The sequence below is a fragment of the Phocoena sinus genome, chromosome 13 (assembly GCF_008692025.1).
Source record: "Phocoena sinus isolate mPhoSin1 chromosome 13, mPhoSin1.pri, whole genome shotgun sequence".
NCBI classification, from domain to species: Eukaryota; Metazoa; Chordata; class Mammalia; order Artiodactyla; family Phocoenidae; genus Phocoena; species Phocoena sinus.
Genome location: NC_045775.1, coordinates 22,426,522 through 22,439,736, shown reverse-complemented (window position 1 = coordinate 22,439,736; position 13,215 = coordinate 22,426,522). Strand labels below are relative to the sequence as shown.

The 13,215-nt window shown below is 52.8% G+C and overlaps 1 protein-coding gene across 1 annotated transcript in view; it reads right to left on the bottom strand.

Moving 5' to 3' along the window:
* Positions 1 to 13,215, bottom strand: part of PLB1 (phospholipase B1) — a 185,524-nt gene that overhangs the window by 78,579 nt on the left and 93,730 nt on the right. The window contains 7 exon segments of the mRNA XM_032652827.1: positions 298 to 372; positions 1,171 to 1,242; positions 5,845 to 5,901; positions 6,970 to 7,074; positions 8,008 to 8,083; positions 9,166 to 9,245; positions 10,033 to 10,095. Coding sequence (XP_032508718.1) covers positions 298 to 372; positions 1,171 to 1,242; positions 5,845 to 5,901; positions 6,970 to 7,074; positions 8,008 to 8,083; positions 9,166 to 9,245; positions 10,033 to 10,095 — 528 coding nt within the window.

Sequence of the window (13,215 nt, the reverse complement as noted above, 5' to 3'; positions counted from 1 at the left end):
GGCCTGAAATTCTTGTCTCGCATCAAAATAGACGGGGAACAGGTAGTGCTGTGCCCCCCAACACACCCCTTGAAGCCATGGGATGCTGGTTGCTGAGGCCGTTTTAAAGACGGAACTGGAGGGCAGCCCTGCTTCAAGCACCGAGGGGACAACCACATATGTGCTCCTTCACTCTCCTCCAACCTACCCATGGGGTCCAGGACACAAAGAACTGCCCTGGAAGCTTCAAAAGACTCAGCAAGGTACGGCCCCTGGTTCATTTGCATGTTTGTCAATCACAGAAGAACCTCTCCATACCTCAAACTCCGCATGGGATTCCAGCAACCTGGGCCGATAGTTGCTGTTCCTGTAGGTGAACAGATAGGGATTCTCCTGCAGAGAAAGGCAATGCGTTGTAACCACGATCCAGGAATCCGTATCCTATAATCATCAACTTTTATCACCCAGCAGTGCCTTTGGCCAATCTGAAACATTCATACCATCGTTTAAAGGACGAGAGAAACATTCTCTGGCTTTTCTTCTCTGTACTGCTCATTAGTTCCCTGAAGGAGTTCATTAACATTTTGAAATTTCCCATTTGCAGCAGTCAGCATCTTTTGCTCTCTACCCGAGGTCCATGCCAACAGGCAAAGTAGGTATATTTCCATGAAAAGAGAACCTAATCTTAAGTTTCCTGAGAGCCAAGGCAAAGAGGAAAAGAGGGTGAATTATACAGTTCTTACAGCCTGGTAAAAATATTTTCCAATTCATCAATAAAGCCAAAAATTTGACTAGCATTAAGTGATAAAAAAGAATTCTGTTCATTTACATTCAGCTATTTTTTCATTAATTTATTCAGCAACATTAATTCTATACCTACTATTTATTAGGCACATATTTAAGACCCATCTTAGCATTTGGGGCCATGTGAGCTGTGGCTTTGTTCCTATGACCTCTACAAGCACGGAAGGGGCCTCAGTTCTGTTAAAACAGCTCTCCTGGCCCACAGGTATAAACCTGAGGTGTGCCCAGGCCCAGAGAGAACAGACCCGAGACTCTAACGGGCTAATGTCTCAACCAGGTAAGACCCACTTCGCAGCAAAGCCCCCTGCTTTGTGACCCCACCTTTCTCCCCAACTCAGCAGGAGGTGCCGCCCCCCCAGTCCCCCACCCCCTCCAGTCCTTGCCTACCTGAGAGGGACATTTCACTGGCCTTCTCTCTTTTGCACTGAATGGCTCATCTTTCTGTCCTGCTGGCTCCATCTAGAAAAGAAGGTGATGTTTAGAACAGAAAAGTCTTACACGGGCGGCAGCATCCTAGGGTACTACCACTGAGAAAGGCTCATTAGCTCAGTGTTTCTCAGAGTGTGACCCTGGGTGGGCAGCATCAGCGTCACCTGGGAACACGTTAGAAATGGCAAATTCCCAGCCCGCAACTCTGGGGTGGGGTCCAGCTCCCTGTGCTTTATCAAGCCCTCCAGGGATTCGGATGCACGCTCAAGTCGAGGGCCCACTGCGGGAGAGGAACCACTGATTCCCAGCCCACCCCTCCTGCTACAGGGGAAAGTGAACACCAGGGAGGTTGAGCTGACACTAGGACATGGATGTCCAGATTCAACCAAATCGCTCTCATAGGGTCACCGGCTACCTGATCACCCAGGAGCCGGTTATTCAGCTTGATGTCACATCCCCCTCCTTCCTGCCCTGCTGCTGGCCGGCTCCCTGATTAAATTTCCCTCAGAGAGGAGAGTAGGAATGGGAAGGAAGGGCAAATAAATGGCTCTCGTGTAAACCAGCAGGGAATGAATGAAACCCTCTGTCACCTGGCAAGCCCCATGTCTTTACCTGGGACACAGAGGTACAGTGACATGGGACATAGCACAGCGCCACGCTAACAACTAGAGTGTCTAGCCATTCAGGACAGTGAGCGTGGGACCAGTGGCTGACAGAGGCAGCTACTTGAATGGTAACTGAAGCCTATCTAACAACATAGATGAAAAGTGTACGGTGTACCCGCCAGAGAAAGCAGCAGAGGATGGGCTCAGGTAAGGACATCGGAGGGGAGACAGAGAAACGAAGGCAGTTGGAGAATTCAACGGAGCAAGGATTTTAAGTTCCTTCTGTTATTTTTAAATGTTCATTATACATCTGTAAACACTTAACAGAAAAATACAGTGGCTTTGAGAGATCACAGATTTTCTCTTGCACGCACCGTCTTCTACTGTTTGGGGACCTCGCGTTTGCTGTCAGCCCTGCTGCCTAGAGGAGCTGGGCTCCTAGGTCACCCGGTCCCTCCTCCCCACTCCGCTCCCCTCCCACAGACCTTGACGGGGGACAAAAGTGCAGGAGGCTACAGGATGGAGCCCCCGTATCTGGCTCAGTCACGGGCTCTGCCATCTTCCACGAGCCCTTTAGATTCCTCAGCAATATCTTGCCCCGGCATCTGTGCCCAGCAAACAAGAAGCAGGGGAAGAACTTTACCTCCTCAGGTAACCTTCCTTCACCCAAACGGACAGGGTCAGATAAGAGGGTGTAATTAACCTTCTGGAAAATGAGTGGCAACCTTTTGCTCAGGGGCTGGAGGAGGAACTGCACTCCCCATCTCCTTTCAGTTTTATTCTGATGGTGGACACTCCTAAGTATGGGATTCCAGCCCAGAACTTTCAGGGCCGCCCTGAAAGGGAGTGTTCAGTGGGCCTGAGTCGGTGGCCCAATGTCGAAGTGGCCTGACTTCTCTTCTCCAATCTTTCAAGAATTTAATCAATAATAGAATCTGGAAAGAAATGTGGAGAAAGCCACGTTGTGATAATTTTAGTCGAATGGATATAACAGAACCTAATTTTTTAAGGACTCCAAAGGAAAATTCATAGGTTTTCCCAATAAATCCATTTGCACTAAGAACCTTGTCCTAAACGTCTCTTTATCAGTCACCTACGTCCTTCCTGCTGCCATTAATCCCCTTTACACACGCTCTGACCCTCCATCCTCAGGATGGAAAATGACTCGGCTATATCAAATGACCCTTTGCGTGTCCCTCCATCCACCGCCCTGCACTGCACATGCCCGCACGCACCCTGGGGACGCTGGTCCTGTTCTCTTACTCCACCCTTCAGCCCTTTAATTGCTCGCATCTCTTCTGCACAGCTTCCCTGCCCCCGAGATGAACTGGAGCGTGGCAGGGGTGGCGGGATGACCTTAGACGTGCTCTCAAGAGTCCCGCTTGACTGTGAGCCCTTCTCACCTCGCCCTGCGCCTCTGGCGCTAGCGCAGGGCTGGGAATAAGGTGGGGGGCCGTGACTGTGGGACCTGGCAATTGAGTCCCCACAGGTGGGTCTCATCAACACTACTGTTACATAAGAATCATCAGAAGTTATTGAGGAGGCAGGAAGGGCCCAGGGAATGAATTACATCCCAAACACAAAACCCTCCTCTGCTCCGTGCCAGGAGCTCCGCTTTCCGTCTGGGTGGCTCCTGCAGCCAGGTGTGTTTCCGAAGCAGGGCCGCTCACGATGACTGCATGCGTGTGTGGGGGGTTTTCCTTCACTGGCCCTCAGAGCTTACGCGCACCTCGGGACTTGGCCTGGGGAGCAGACACTGTGTGGCCCTGCACAGTCGCCGCCATTTGCTGTGTCCTAGGTCGAGGCCAAGCAGAGAAGCGGTAGAAGCTGGGCCCCTCTGGTCACAGCGATTCTGCTGGTCCCTCTCTGCTCCCCACGTAAGAGGGTGGCCCTCACTTGGGGCTCTTGTGTGTCTGCAAATGTGGGCATGACGGACATAGCTGTCTTTTACCTCCGTAGTCGCAGTTAAGCCCAACACCACAGAGGCACACAGAGGTGGAGGCAGGGAGGCTCCTGGACTCCCCATGTCCCTGGGAGGACGCAGGAGGGAACCCAAGGGTGAACTGCTCCTATATTTCCCAAGGTCCTCTGAGGCTGGCAAATAGAGAAAATGGGGCCCAGAAAGACCACGTGACTCACCTCAAGAAACAACCAAATGCACAGCTGGACTCAGAGCCCAGGTTTTCTGGCTCGTTACCCAGTGCTCTTTCCCCTAAACTGTTACCTTCGTAATTTCTCATAAATTAACCTGCAGGAGCTGTCCATGCGTTCGGGAGCCGTGGGATGGTCTGGCATTTTGCCCGAGAGGAAGCCAGGGGACACGCTTCCCTCCTTGTTGGCTCGGCTACAGGGACCTCGAGGCCTCTCCCTGGGAAACGACTGCTGGTTCGTTGGGCAGGTAACTGCCCACCTAGGAAAGCTGCCTCCTCCCCAAAGCCCCTGGGACATCTACTGGGTCCCAGACCTTTGGCCTTGAGTGTGAGACCTTCTGTTCCCCTCCGAGCACCTGCCCATCCTCACCCTCGAGCGGGTTTCAGGGCGCTGTGCGTGCCGTGCGCCTGTCTGATTGCACAGGGCACTTCATTCATTCGTGGGGCCTCCTTATCCCGTTCCTCTCCCACCACCCCTTGCTAGTGCATTTTATTCTGTTCACACAGCTCCTCTTGCCTGGGAATGCCAGCCCCACCTCCTCTGACATATTTCCCCCCAACCCATGCCGGCAAAGCCAATTCCAGTCCCACCCTCGTGGGGCTGTCCTGGCCTCTTGCCCATATCCCTTTTGGGTGCTCTGTCCAGGGCATGACCTTGTTCCTGCTGTGCCCTTCCAGCTATTCGCTAGGCCATTTGGTGTGTCTCCTGTATCTTCCTTGGACCCAGCATAGGGTAGGCACCCTCTAGGCTTTCTTTTGTTGCTTGGGAGAAAGGTAACAGAGGAGGAGAGAGGTTTGGCTGAGCTGGAAGAATCAGCCCTCCTCCCCCAGAGAGAGGGTAGAAGGAGATGAACAGCAAAGTGGTTTTCTGGGGCCTGACCGCTCAGGGGTCAGGCCCACCAACAAGGGTCCTCGTTCAAAGAAATCAAATGGCTTCTCCGAAGGCTAGTGTGACTCCATCAATCCGGGCTGCCTGGGCTGGCCCCTGCCCTCCCTGCTGTCTTACTGGCCACTGCACACCCAACTACAGCTGCTCACAGGACTCAGCACAGCACCTCAGTCTGAGGAGATGGAGAGAAATTTTTCTAATGCAAGGAAGAAGAAAACCAAGTTGCCGTCACTGGAATTCTAGGACAGTTTGGATGGGAAAAAAATAAATGGCAAAATCAGGTCTCTGTCTGGTGCTCTGGAGAGGTTCAAAGTATTGATGGAACATTCCATCCACTGACTAATCCCAGACAGCCCCGGGGGACCTTCAGAGTCTGGGGGAAGCCCGTCACAGTCAGAGTAAGAAGGGCCACCCAGGGTGAATACTCGCTGTGGGCCGGGAGGGAGCTATACACTCTCCACGTGCTGGCTCAGGGGTTTTGCAGAAAGGGAGCTGAGACCCTAAGTTCACACAGCTTGTGAGAGCTTTGAACCCAGGTCTTCATCACTCCACACTCACCCCAGGCACCACCCTGGGCACTGGAAACTTAAGTGTAAAATGAGGGAGAGCTGGACCAGGTTGCTACGCGAGCCTTCTCCCTAGTGCCCCACTCCAAGTGAGGTCTCCCAGACAGATGCCAAGGAAACGTTCCTGCATCCGGAAAGAGCAGGACTGAGGCTGCCCAGGGAGCCGTGCTCACTGTCAGGGCTGCAGCCCAGCTTCCAGGAAGAGGAGGTGAAACTCCCAGGTGGTGCCAGATGGGCTGTCACTGGATGTGGGAGGGACCCCTGATGGCCCAGAATCGTCATCTTGGGGTCCTGCTTGTGTCCCTCAACCCCTCCATCAGAGCGGTGAGCAGACGGGGCACGACGGCAGAGGCCCTGCTTCTCCTTCCATAGACTAAACCCCAGGCTGGCAGGGCAGTGCCCCGGGACCCCCAGCCACTCACCATGCTGTTCCAGAGAGTCAAGGCGAGGACGGTGGGATCCTGAAGTGGTCGCTCCCCCTGGAAGAGAACCAGATGAGAAGTCCCGTGTGCCCCCGGGGATGGGACAGCCCTGCCGTGCACTCTGAAGCTCTCCCGGCAGAGATGGGGGTCCTGATGCACCCAGATTCCATCTCTCAGTCCCTCCCCATCAATAATGGCGGGGACTTATAGGCTCGGAGGTGAGGGCCTGTAGGGGCGCGTCACACGTCTGGCCGCTCCTCCGCATTGTGGGGTTGTACATACTGTCCTCAACAGCAGAAGGAGGTGACAGGGAAGTGATTCAGGTATGGTCTGAGTAGGAGGGGGGGACGGGAACTAATATTCCTCCTCCTACTAAACCACTATTTAAACATCACTGAAGTCCTGGAGGGACACAATGACTCCAATGGCAGGAGCCAGGAGCCTGGAGGGAGGGGCTGTCCCACATGTACAGTGCTGAAGCCCCAGAGGCACAGAGACCTTGCTGAGCTGAGCACGTGTGCACCCACCACAGCGCTTGTGGTCTGCAGGGCCCCCCAGGGTAAGGGGCGTTTGCCCAGTGACCTGGGTGAGGAAACAACTCGAAGTACCCTCCCTTGCAGGGATAGATGTGGAGGAGCCTGCAGGGGGAGGAGTGCAGTGTGGTGCCTGGAAATTCCATCCTGAATAGTCACCATAGCTGAGAGACACTGCGGGCTTCCAAGAACCAGGCGCTGCTCTAAGTTCCTCACATGTATTTAATCACCCTGACAACCACTCTAGCAGGCGGAATGTTAATAACGGCCCTGATTTCACAGATGAGGAACCAAGGCACAGAGAGTTCAAGCAACTTGCCCAAGGTCACACAGCCGGCCCATTCCAAAGCCAGAAGCCGTCTGGCTGGAGCCCATGGCTCTTTACCTCTGGGCGGCTCTGCCTCTTGGAACCTTCCTCACGGGGCTATCCAACCCCACGGGGAAGTTGTCTAAAAAGTATAAGAGAACACTGCAGCATTTCCCCCTGAGACTACACATCCTGGGCTCGGTGGAGCTCAACTGGGTTGGGGCATCTGCGGAGGAGAGGGCAGGGGAGGGGGAGGGAGAGGGTGTGGGCCATGCCCCCACTCACCGAGGGTGGCGGCAGGGCTCCCTCGTAGAAGAAAGGCTGGAAAACCACTGCGAAGGACTCCTGCTCGTTGTACTTGCTGGAGGCCAGGAGCTGTTCCCAGGTTTCCTGAAGAAAGGAGCATCAGCGAGGCTCAGCCTGCCCCATCCTCACACCAGGGAGTTCCCAGCAGCCCCCCGGTCAGAATCACCCACCCATGCTATTCTGAATCACATGCTATTGGGAAGCTTCCTCTCATCTCACACTTCAGGGCCCTTTGATTAACTAAATCAGGTTTTCATTTTCCTCTGACGTCCAGCAGCAGGTAAGACCTGAGAACTGTTCTCTGGGAGCTCAAGAAGTATACGCCAGCCCAGTATGTAGCTAGGGTCCCCACTTTCTCTTCAAGGGCTGAGTTCTGTACAGGGATGTGCTATTAACCACTCAAAAAATGTCATTTCCAAAGCAAGAGAAATGACATACAGCTTCATGTAGAAAACTTCTTATACAAAACTGCCTCTTAAATAAAAATCATCATGTCAACACATGTCGGTGGGAACCGTGCTTTGCACTGTTTGCTGGTGGGGATGGAGGCTTCCGCTGAGCCACGCACACTGTCTTGGGGTCTCTCCTGTAAACTAGATGCACATCTTCAGGAGCCAGACCATAGTCCGGGCTGCAGTCTGGGCATAAGCCTAGTCCAGGCAAACCAGTCCACCAGCCACAGATGCAGTGGCAGAAGGGGTGTTGATGACCAAAAGCATCTCAGAACGAGCTGCAAAATTCTTCAGCATCTTTTACCGTAGGTACCACTACCACCCTCCACTTCCATCCACTCTCCCCGCAACCAGTATGGCAGTTCCCACTTTACGTGCTGGAAGATCAAGTCAGCACCTGGAAGCGACGGAAGAGTAGCTGCCGTCGTTCGCTCCTGACTCAGTTCTGACTTCAGCTGGTGGGGTCCTACATCAGCAAACGTGCGCCCTAATTGTTCCCACCATCCCTGTTCTCGTGACCACCTGCCCCTGTGAGCCAACAGGCAGTGTCCCAGAGGGTGCTCACCTGATAGGCCCACTGGGTCACAACCCTGGACAGCCGTGAGGTCTCCCCTGAGCACCTGCAGGGCTCGGCCGTGGGACTGCAGGTTAAAACAGCGGGAAGTGAGCATGGATGCCGCGTGGGGCTGTTTGGACTCCCTCTTGGAGGAAGGTGGGGCTGGGGGCACTGGGAGTTGCTTTGGGAGCCGGGGAAGGGGAAGCTGGAAGTCTTAGACGGCCCAGGAGAAGGAACGAAGGAAGCACACATTGGGGAGAAAAAAGGGTACGTTATGGCGCTTCCCTGGTGGCGCAGTGATTGAGAGTCCGCCTGTCGATGCAGGGGACACGGGTTCGTGCCCCGGTCCGGGAAGATCCCACATGCCCCGGAGCAGCTGGGCCCGTGAGCCATGGCCACTGAGCCTGCGCGTCTGGAGCCTGTGCTCCGCAACAGGAGAGGCCACAACAGTGAGAGACCCGCGTACCACCAAAAAAAAAAAAAAAAAAAAAAAGGGTACGTTATGGAGACGCTGCCTCTCACTTCATCTCCTGATGCACCGCTTCCCTCACTGCTCCTCCCCCAGAAACCCACCTCCTGTTCTCCCCTCCCCTCCCCTGAGCCATTCCTTCACCTTTCTTCCTCTTCAAACCCCCCTATCCTCTCTGCACTGTCCTCTCCTTTCTGTTGCCACCACCTACAACGCCCCTGCCCCGACTTTATCCACGTGAACTCCTTTTCCACGTGCCAAGTCAGAAATCTCAGGATCTGGGTTCAGAAAGTTTAAATTCTCTGAAAAATCTCAGAAATACATGGGAATCAAGTTGTGTGAAAATAAAATACAATTAGACTAAATTGTCTTTCCAGTTTCTGGAAATAATACTTCTTGGCTAATAGCTGTTTTGCCCAAGCTGGTTTTTAAACTCTCAAGTCACTCTGGTGGGGCTGGGGCACCCAACCAGGCTGCATATTTCATCCTTTAACTCAGTCCCCAAAACAATGCGGCAGAGGGCCCCTTCCGCAGCCTGGCTCTGCCCCCAGATTATGTGTGTGTAATCTCACACACGTCGCTTTGTCTCTCTCCCACTCCACACCTTGGATCAGTTGATGCACGTGAAGTGCCCCACGCGGTGCCTGGCGCGTGGCGCCAGTCGACAAATGCTGGTCCCTTTTCACTTCCCTTTTTACCTGAGCGGAGTCCCCTGATGCCAGTGCGAGCCCCTCAGAACCCCGGAGAGATCCACCAGGTTCACAAATGCTTTGGGGACCTAGGGGGATACGAGGGGCAAGATGAGCATTTGCAAAGTCGCTGTCGCTGCCCTGCGGCCTCTCTGGAACCCCTGGTTTGAGCCTAGTTTGGGGTCTGGCTGAGCACGACGGGACTCTCCTTAGTTAAACAGGCAGGCCTTTTGGGACGTGGTTGGTTGGGGTCAGTTCAAAGCTGTCAGCTCTGTCGGCTGCGCCATCCAGAAATGTGTCATTCACCGCCCCTCATGGTGGGCAGGGCACCTCCCCAACACAGGGCAGCAAGACTCAGTGGTAATGGGACTGTGGACCCTCTTCCTCCCTAGGGAAAGGCGGGGAAGGTGAGAACCCAGAGCTCCCCTGGGATTTCCAGGACCTGCAGTGCTCACACTAATCACTTAGGGAAGCCCTGAGAGTTCTCAAGGTCCCCGCAGGCTCCAGGCCATCACTGCCCCAGACACAGTCAGAGCCGGGCCTCAGGAAGGAGCGGGTCACAGAGACCCCAGGGAGGAACAGGGCTGTATCCTCCCTCCTCCCCAGGGGGCGCTCTTAGTAATATCCTTTGCAAGAGTGAAGAGGTCTATCTGTGACCCGTGTTTTCATCAAAAGCACTCCAGAGCTTTCCCTTTCCCTGGGGTCTTGGTCTTCCTCCTGGGAGTCCATTTTCCCGTCCTGGTGGAGGCCATTTGAAAGAAACCAGAACCTGTCCCCCCACCCCATGGAAGGGCAACTTCTCCCGGCTGCTGCAGGTGCCCATGAGGGAGCTCCGGGCGCGTGGTCCCACCAAGCTGAGGGAGCTGCCAACCTCACCTCCTGATGCAGGCAGTCCAGCATTCTCGTCAGCTGGTCCATGCTGCTCGTCACGTGTCTTTGCTGTGGAAGGAGAAATGTTCTGAGTGTGGGTGGGGACGGGGGACACGGGGCAGAGAGGCCCAGGCTCACACTGGACTGTCCCTTCCCCTCCCCAACCCCCCCATCCCCCCTCGACAGAGATGATAGTAACAAAAGCTCCATCTAGACCCCAGTTTCCCACACACAAGTGTAGAGTTCCCAGAGCTTCCTGGGATTTTTGTCCATTCTCTGACTTCCCCAACACATCACCCACCAGGAAAAAAGTAAACTCTCCCAGATGAGAAGTTCCGTGTCAGGGAAGGGTGAACCCAAGGCCAAGGCAATTCTAAAGCTCACATGAGGGACATGAGACCAGATTTATTCCCAAAGACTGATGGAATCACTTTGACCTGAAGAAAATCAGGTCCAAAGGGGAAACGCTTGGATTTAAGGACCCAGATGAACCTCAGAACTTCCACACGGCACTCTTATCAGACCTTTCCCTGCCACATCTACCCTAAGAAAAGGGCTCCTGTCACTGGGTATTTAAAGACACCTTCTTCCCACCCAATTCCTTGCAGGTAATGAAAATAAACAAATGAGAGCACTTCAAAAAATGACCCGGGTTTACCTTTCCAGTGTAAAGACAAAACAAAACAAAAATAAACTTTGCAACAAGACAGATTCCTAAGCTGCTTGCAAACCTGCTGTCCCCTGAGGCGACTTGGCTCAGACAGGAAGACAAAGCAGGCCTAGCAGCCGTTCTGTTTCCTGGGGGGGACACAGGTGGTGACTCTGGAGACAGCTGCCCATCAGTCGGGCTGGGACCGCGTGGAGGGCGGCCTCCCGCTCCTGCGTCCCCGCTTTGGCGCGAGGCTGTCCTCTGGAAGCCAGTCCAGCCCAGTCTGCTGCCATAGCCAGCAACAAAGCCGCTCGTCTCATTTTTTCTCTCCCTGAGCATGACATTAAGCATCACACTTTCCCTTCTTAGGAGTCATAGGAACTTCGGTCTAGAAAGGTCCTCACTGCCTGTATCTTACGCAGGGCATCCCTCTTTCCTCGGGGAATCCCTGTATGGGTCTCCTCAGACTGCAAACCCTGATTTAGAAACCTCTTAGTCAAGGTGCTGATTCACTGCTACAGAGTGAATCGGGGCCCACCTAGGCTTTCCAGGTATTGAATGGTTGTCCTTGGGGCACCAACTGTCCCTGTTCCTTAGTGGAAGACATAATGCTCCTATAGAATGTCCCCTGCCTAGAAGGTCACACGTGATAAACTCCTCCATAACTCGAAGTCAGGAAAAAGCTCATTTCTTCAAAAGAACTTACACATTTCCATATCTTGCCCCCAGAATCAGAAGAATGCTCTGTTACCAAACATGTGCCTACAACCAGACTTAACTTTTTCTACCAAGTTATTTATCCGGGATTTATTCCAAGAAGTAAGATTATTCAGTCAAAAGACACAAACACTTTTAGGTTTCTTGAGCCATACTGCCAGCGTGTCCTCCAAAATGTTGACACCTGTTTCTAAAGGCATCTGCAACGAATAAATGGGTATATTTTTGAAACCAAGTGTTGTCATCCATTAGATACCTTAACCTACAACTCGCTTAATAAATAATGAACTGTAACCTGCCTTCACTGATCAAGCTCCCTTTGTTTTAATAAAAACTTGCATGTTCTCCAAGCGTTCCATGGCCTAAATAATAAGATGTTTGTCCTAGTTGTGTTTCAGGAACTTGGAGTCAGCTGTTCACTGGCTCAAGCTCCAACTGGACAAGACTGGTTGAGGCCTCCAACTGGGCGTGTGTTGAGTGTCCCATCAGTGACCTTCTGACATCAGAGGGCCCAGAACTCCACCTTCAGAACATGCTAACACTACCATTTTCTGAACATGCGTCCCATGAAGAAGCATGTGTCCCCTTGAAGAAGCCTGTAGCTTAGTTGCACCTGCTCAGAACAATTACCTCACCTTTTTCTTCTCTCCAATCACCTATCCCCCACATTCCCCATGCCTCGGACTGCCCCGCTTCTTTATTCCATAAATATCCCGAGGTGGATTTGAGATTTGTTCTCGCATCTCCTCACTTGGCTGCCTGGTGAGTAAATCCTTTCTTTCTGCAAACCTCGGTGTCCCAGCATTTGGCCTGTCATGCACGGGGCAAAGAAACTTGATTCAGTAACAGGTTTTTGCAGTGTTAGGCTTTGTTTTTGTTTTTCTTTTCCTTTATTTTTTCTCTTCTCGCAATTTTGTTCTTACTCCATAAAACTAGACTTTAACTGGAGAGCAGTAAGCAAGAGTCCAGACCCTAAAAGCATCCCTGTGTCACTGCCATGAGCTAGGTTACTAGTTAGTTCTGAAGCACCTGCCTTTGAATTGCTGCATCCACCATAGCAGCCCTGAGGAAGCACCATCACTGCCTAATGAATGGTTCCTGGTCTTACTCTCTTACGGCTTTGGTCTTAAGAAATCCCTAAAGAACACATGTGGACACAAGCCCTTGTCTATTCCCCATGGAAGGAGCCCAAAGGTCTCTTAGGGGAGGAAAATTCCAGGTCCTAAGTAGGGCAGGACCGGAGTTTAACATTTCTTCTTAACAATAAAATACCTTTTTCTCACATGAACTATTGCAGGAAACCTGCTATATGTATGCCACAGTTAAAGGCAGAGCTGCTCTGTGAGGTCAGGTGGAAGCCTGGAACCCACAGTCTCAGAGCACCTCCTGCAGCCCCTGGGACTCTGCAGAGCAACCCCTGAGGGAGAGGCCATGCCTGGGATGTGCTTTGGGGATGCAGAAGTGCTGTGTAAGAGCTTCTCAGATGGGGGATCCTGGTTAGCTGTGGCCAGAAGCGCCACCAGGGAGACTAGGAGGTGAGGGCTGGGTCTGGGCTGCAGAAGCAAGAGTGCAAGAGTGAAGGGAGGAACCAGCCAGCCCAGGCCAAGGAGGTCGAGAGCCAGAACCATGAGCCACAATGTCCTTTGGGGGAAATGGAAGTGCAGGTGGGATTTATTCTAGGCTCCAAAGCCTCGGTGGTCTTTGGGCAAAAGGAAAATCAAGACGGAAGGAAAAATGCAATACAGTGGGAATATGAGTGGATGATAGTAAACATCGCTTCAGTGAGTTCAATTTACAGAGATTAAGTCACTGGTATGTAGCCA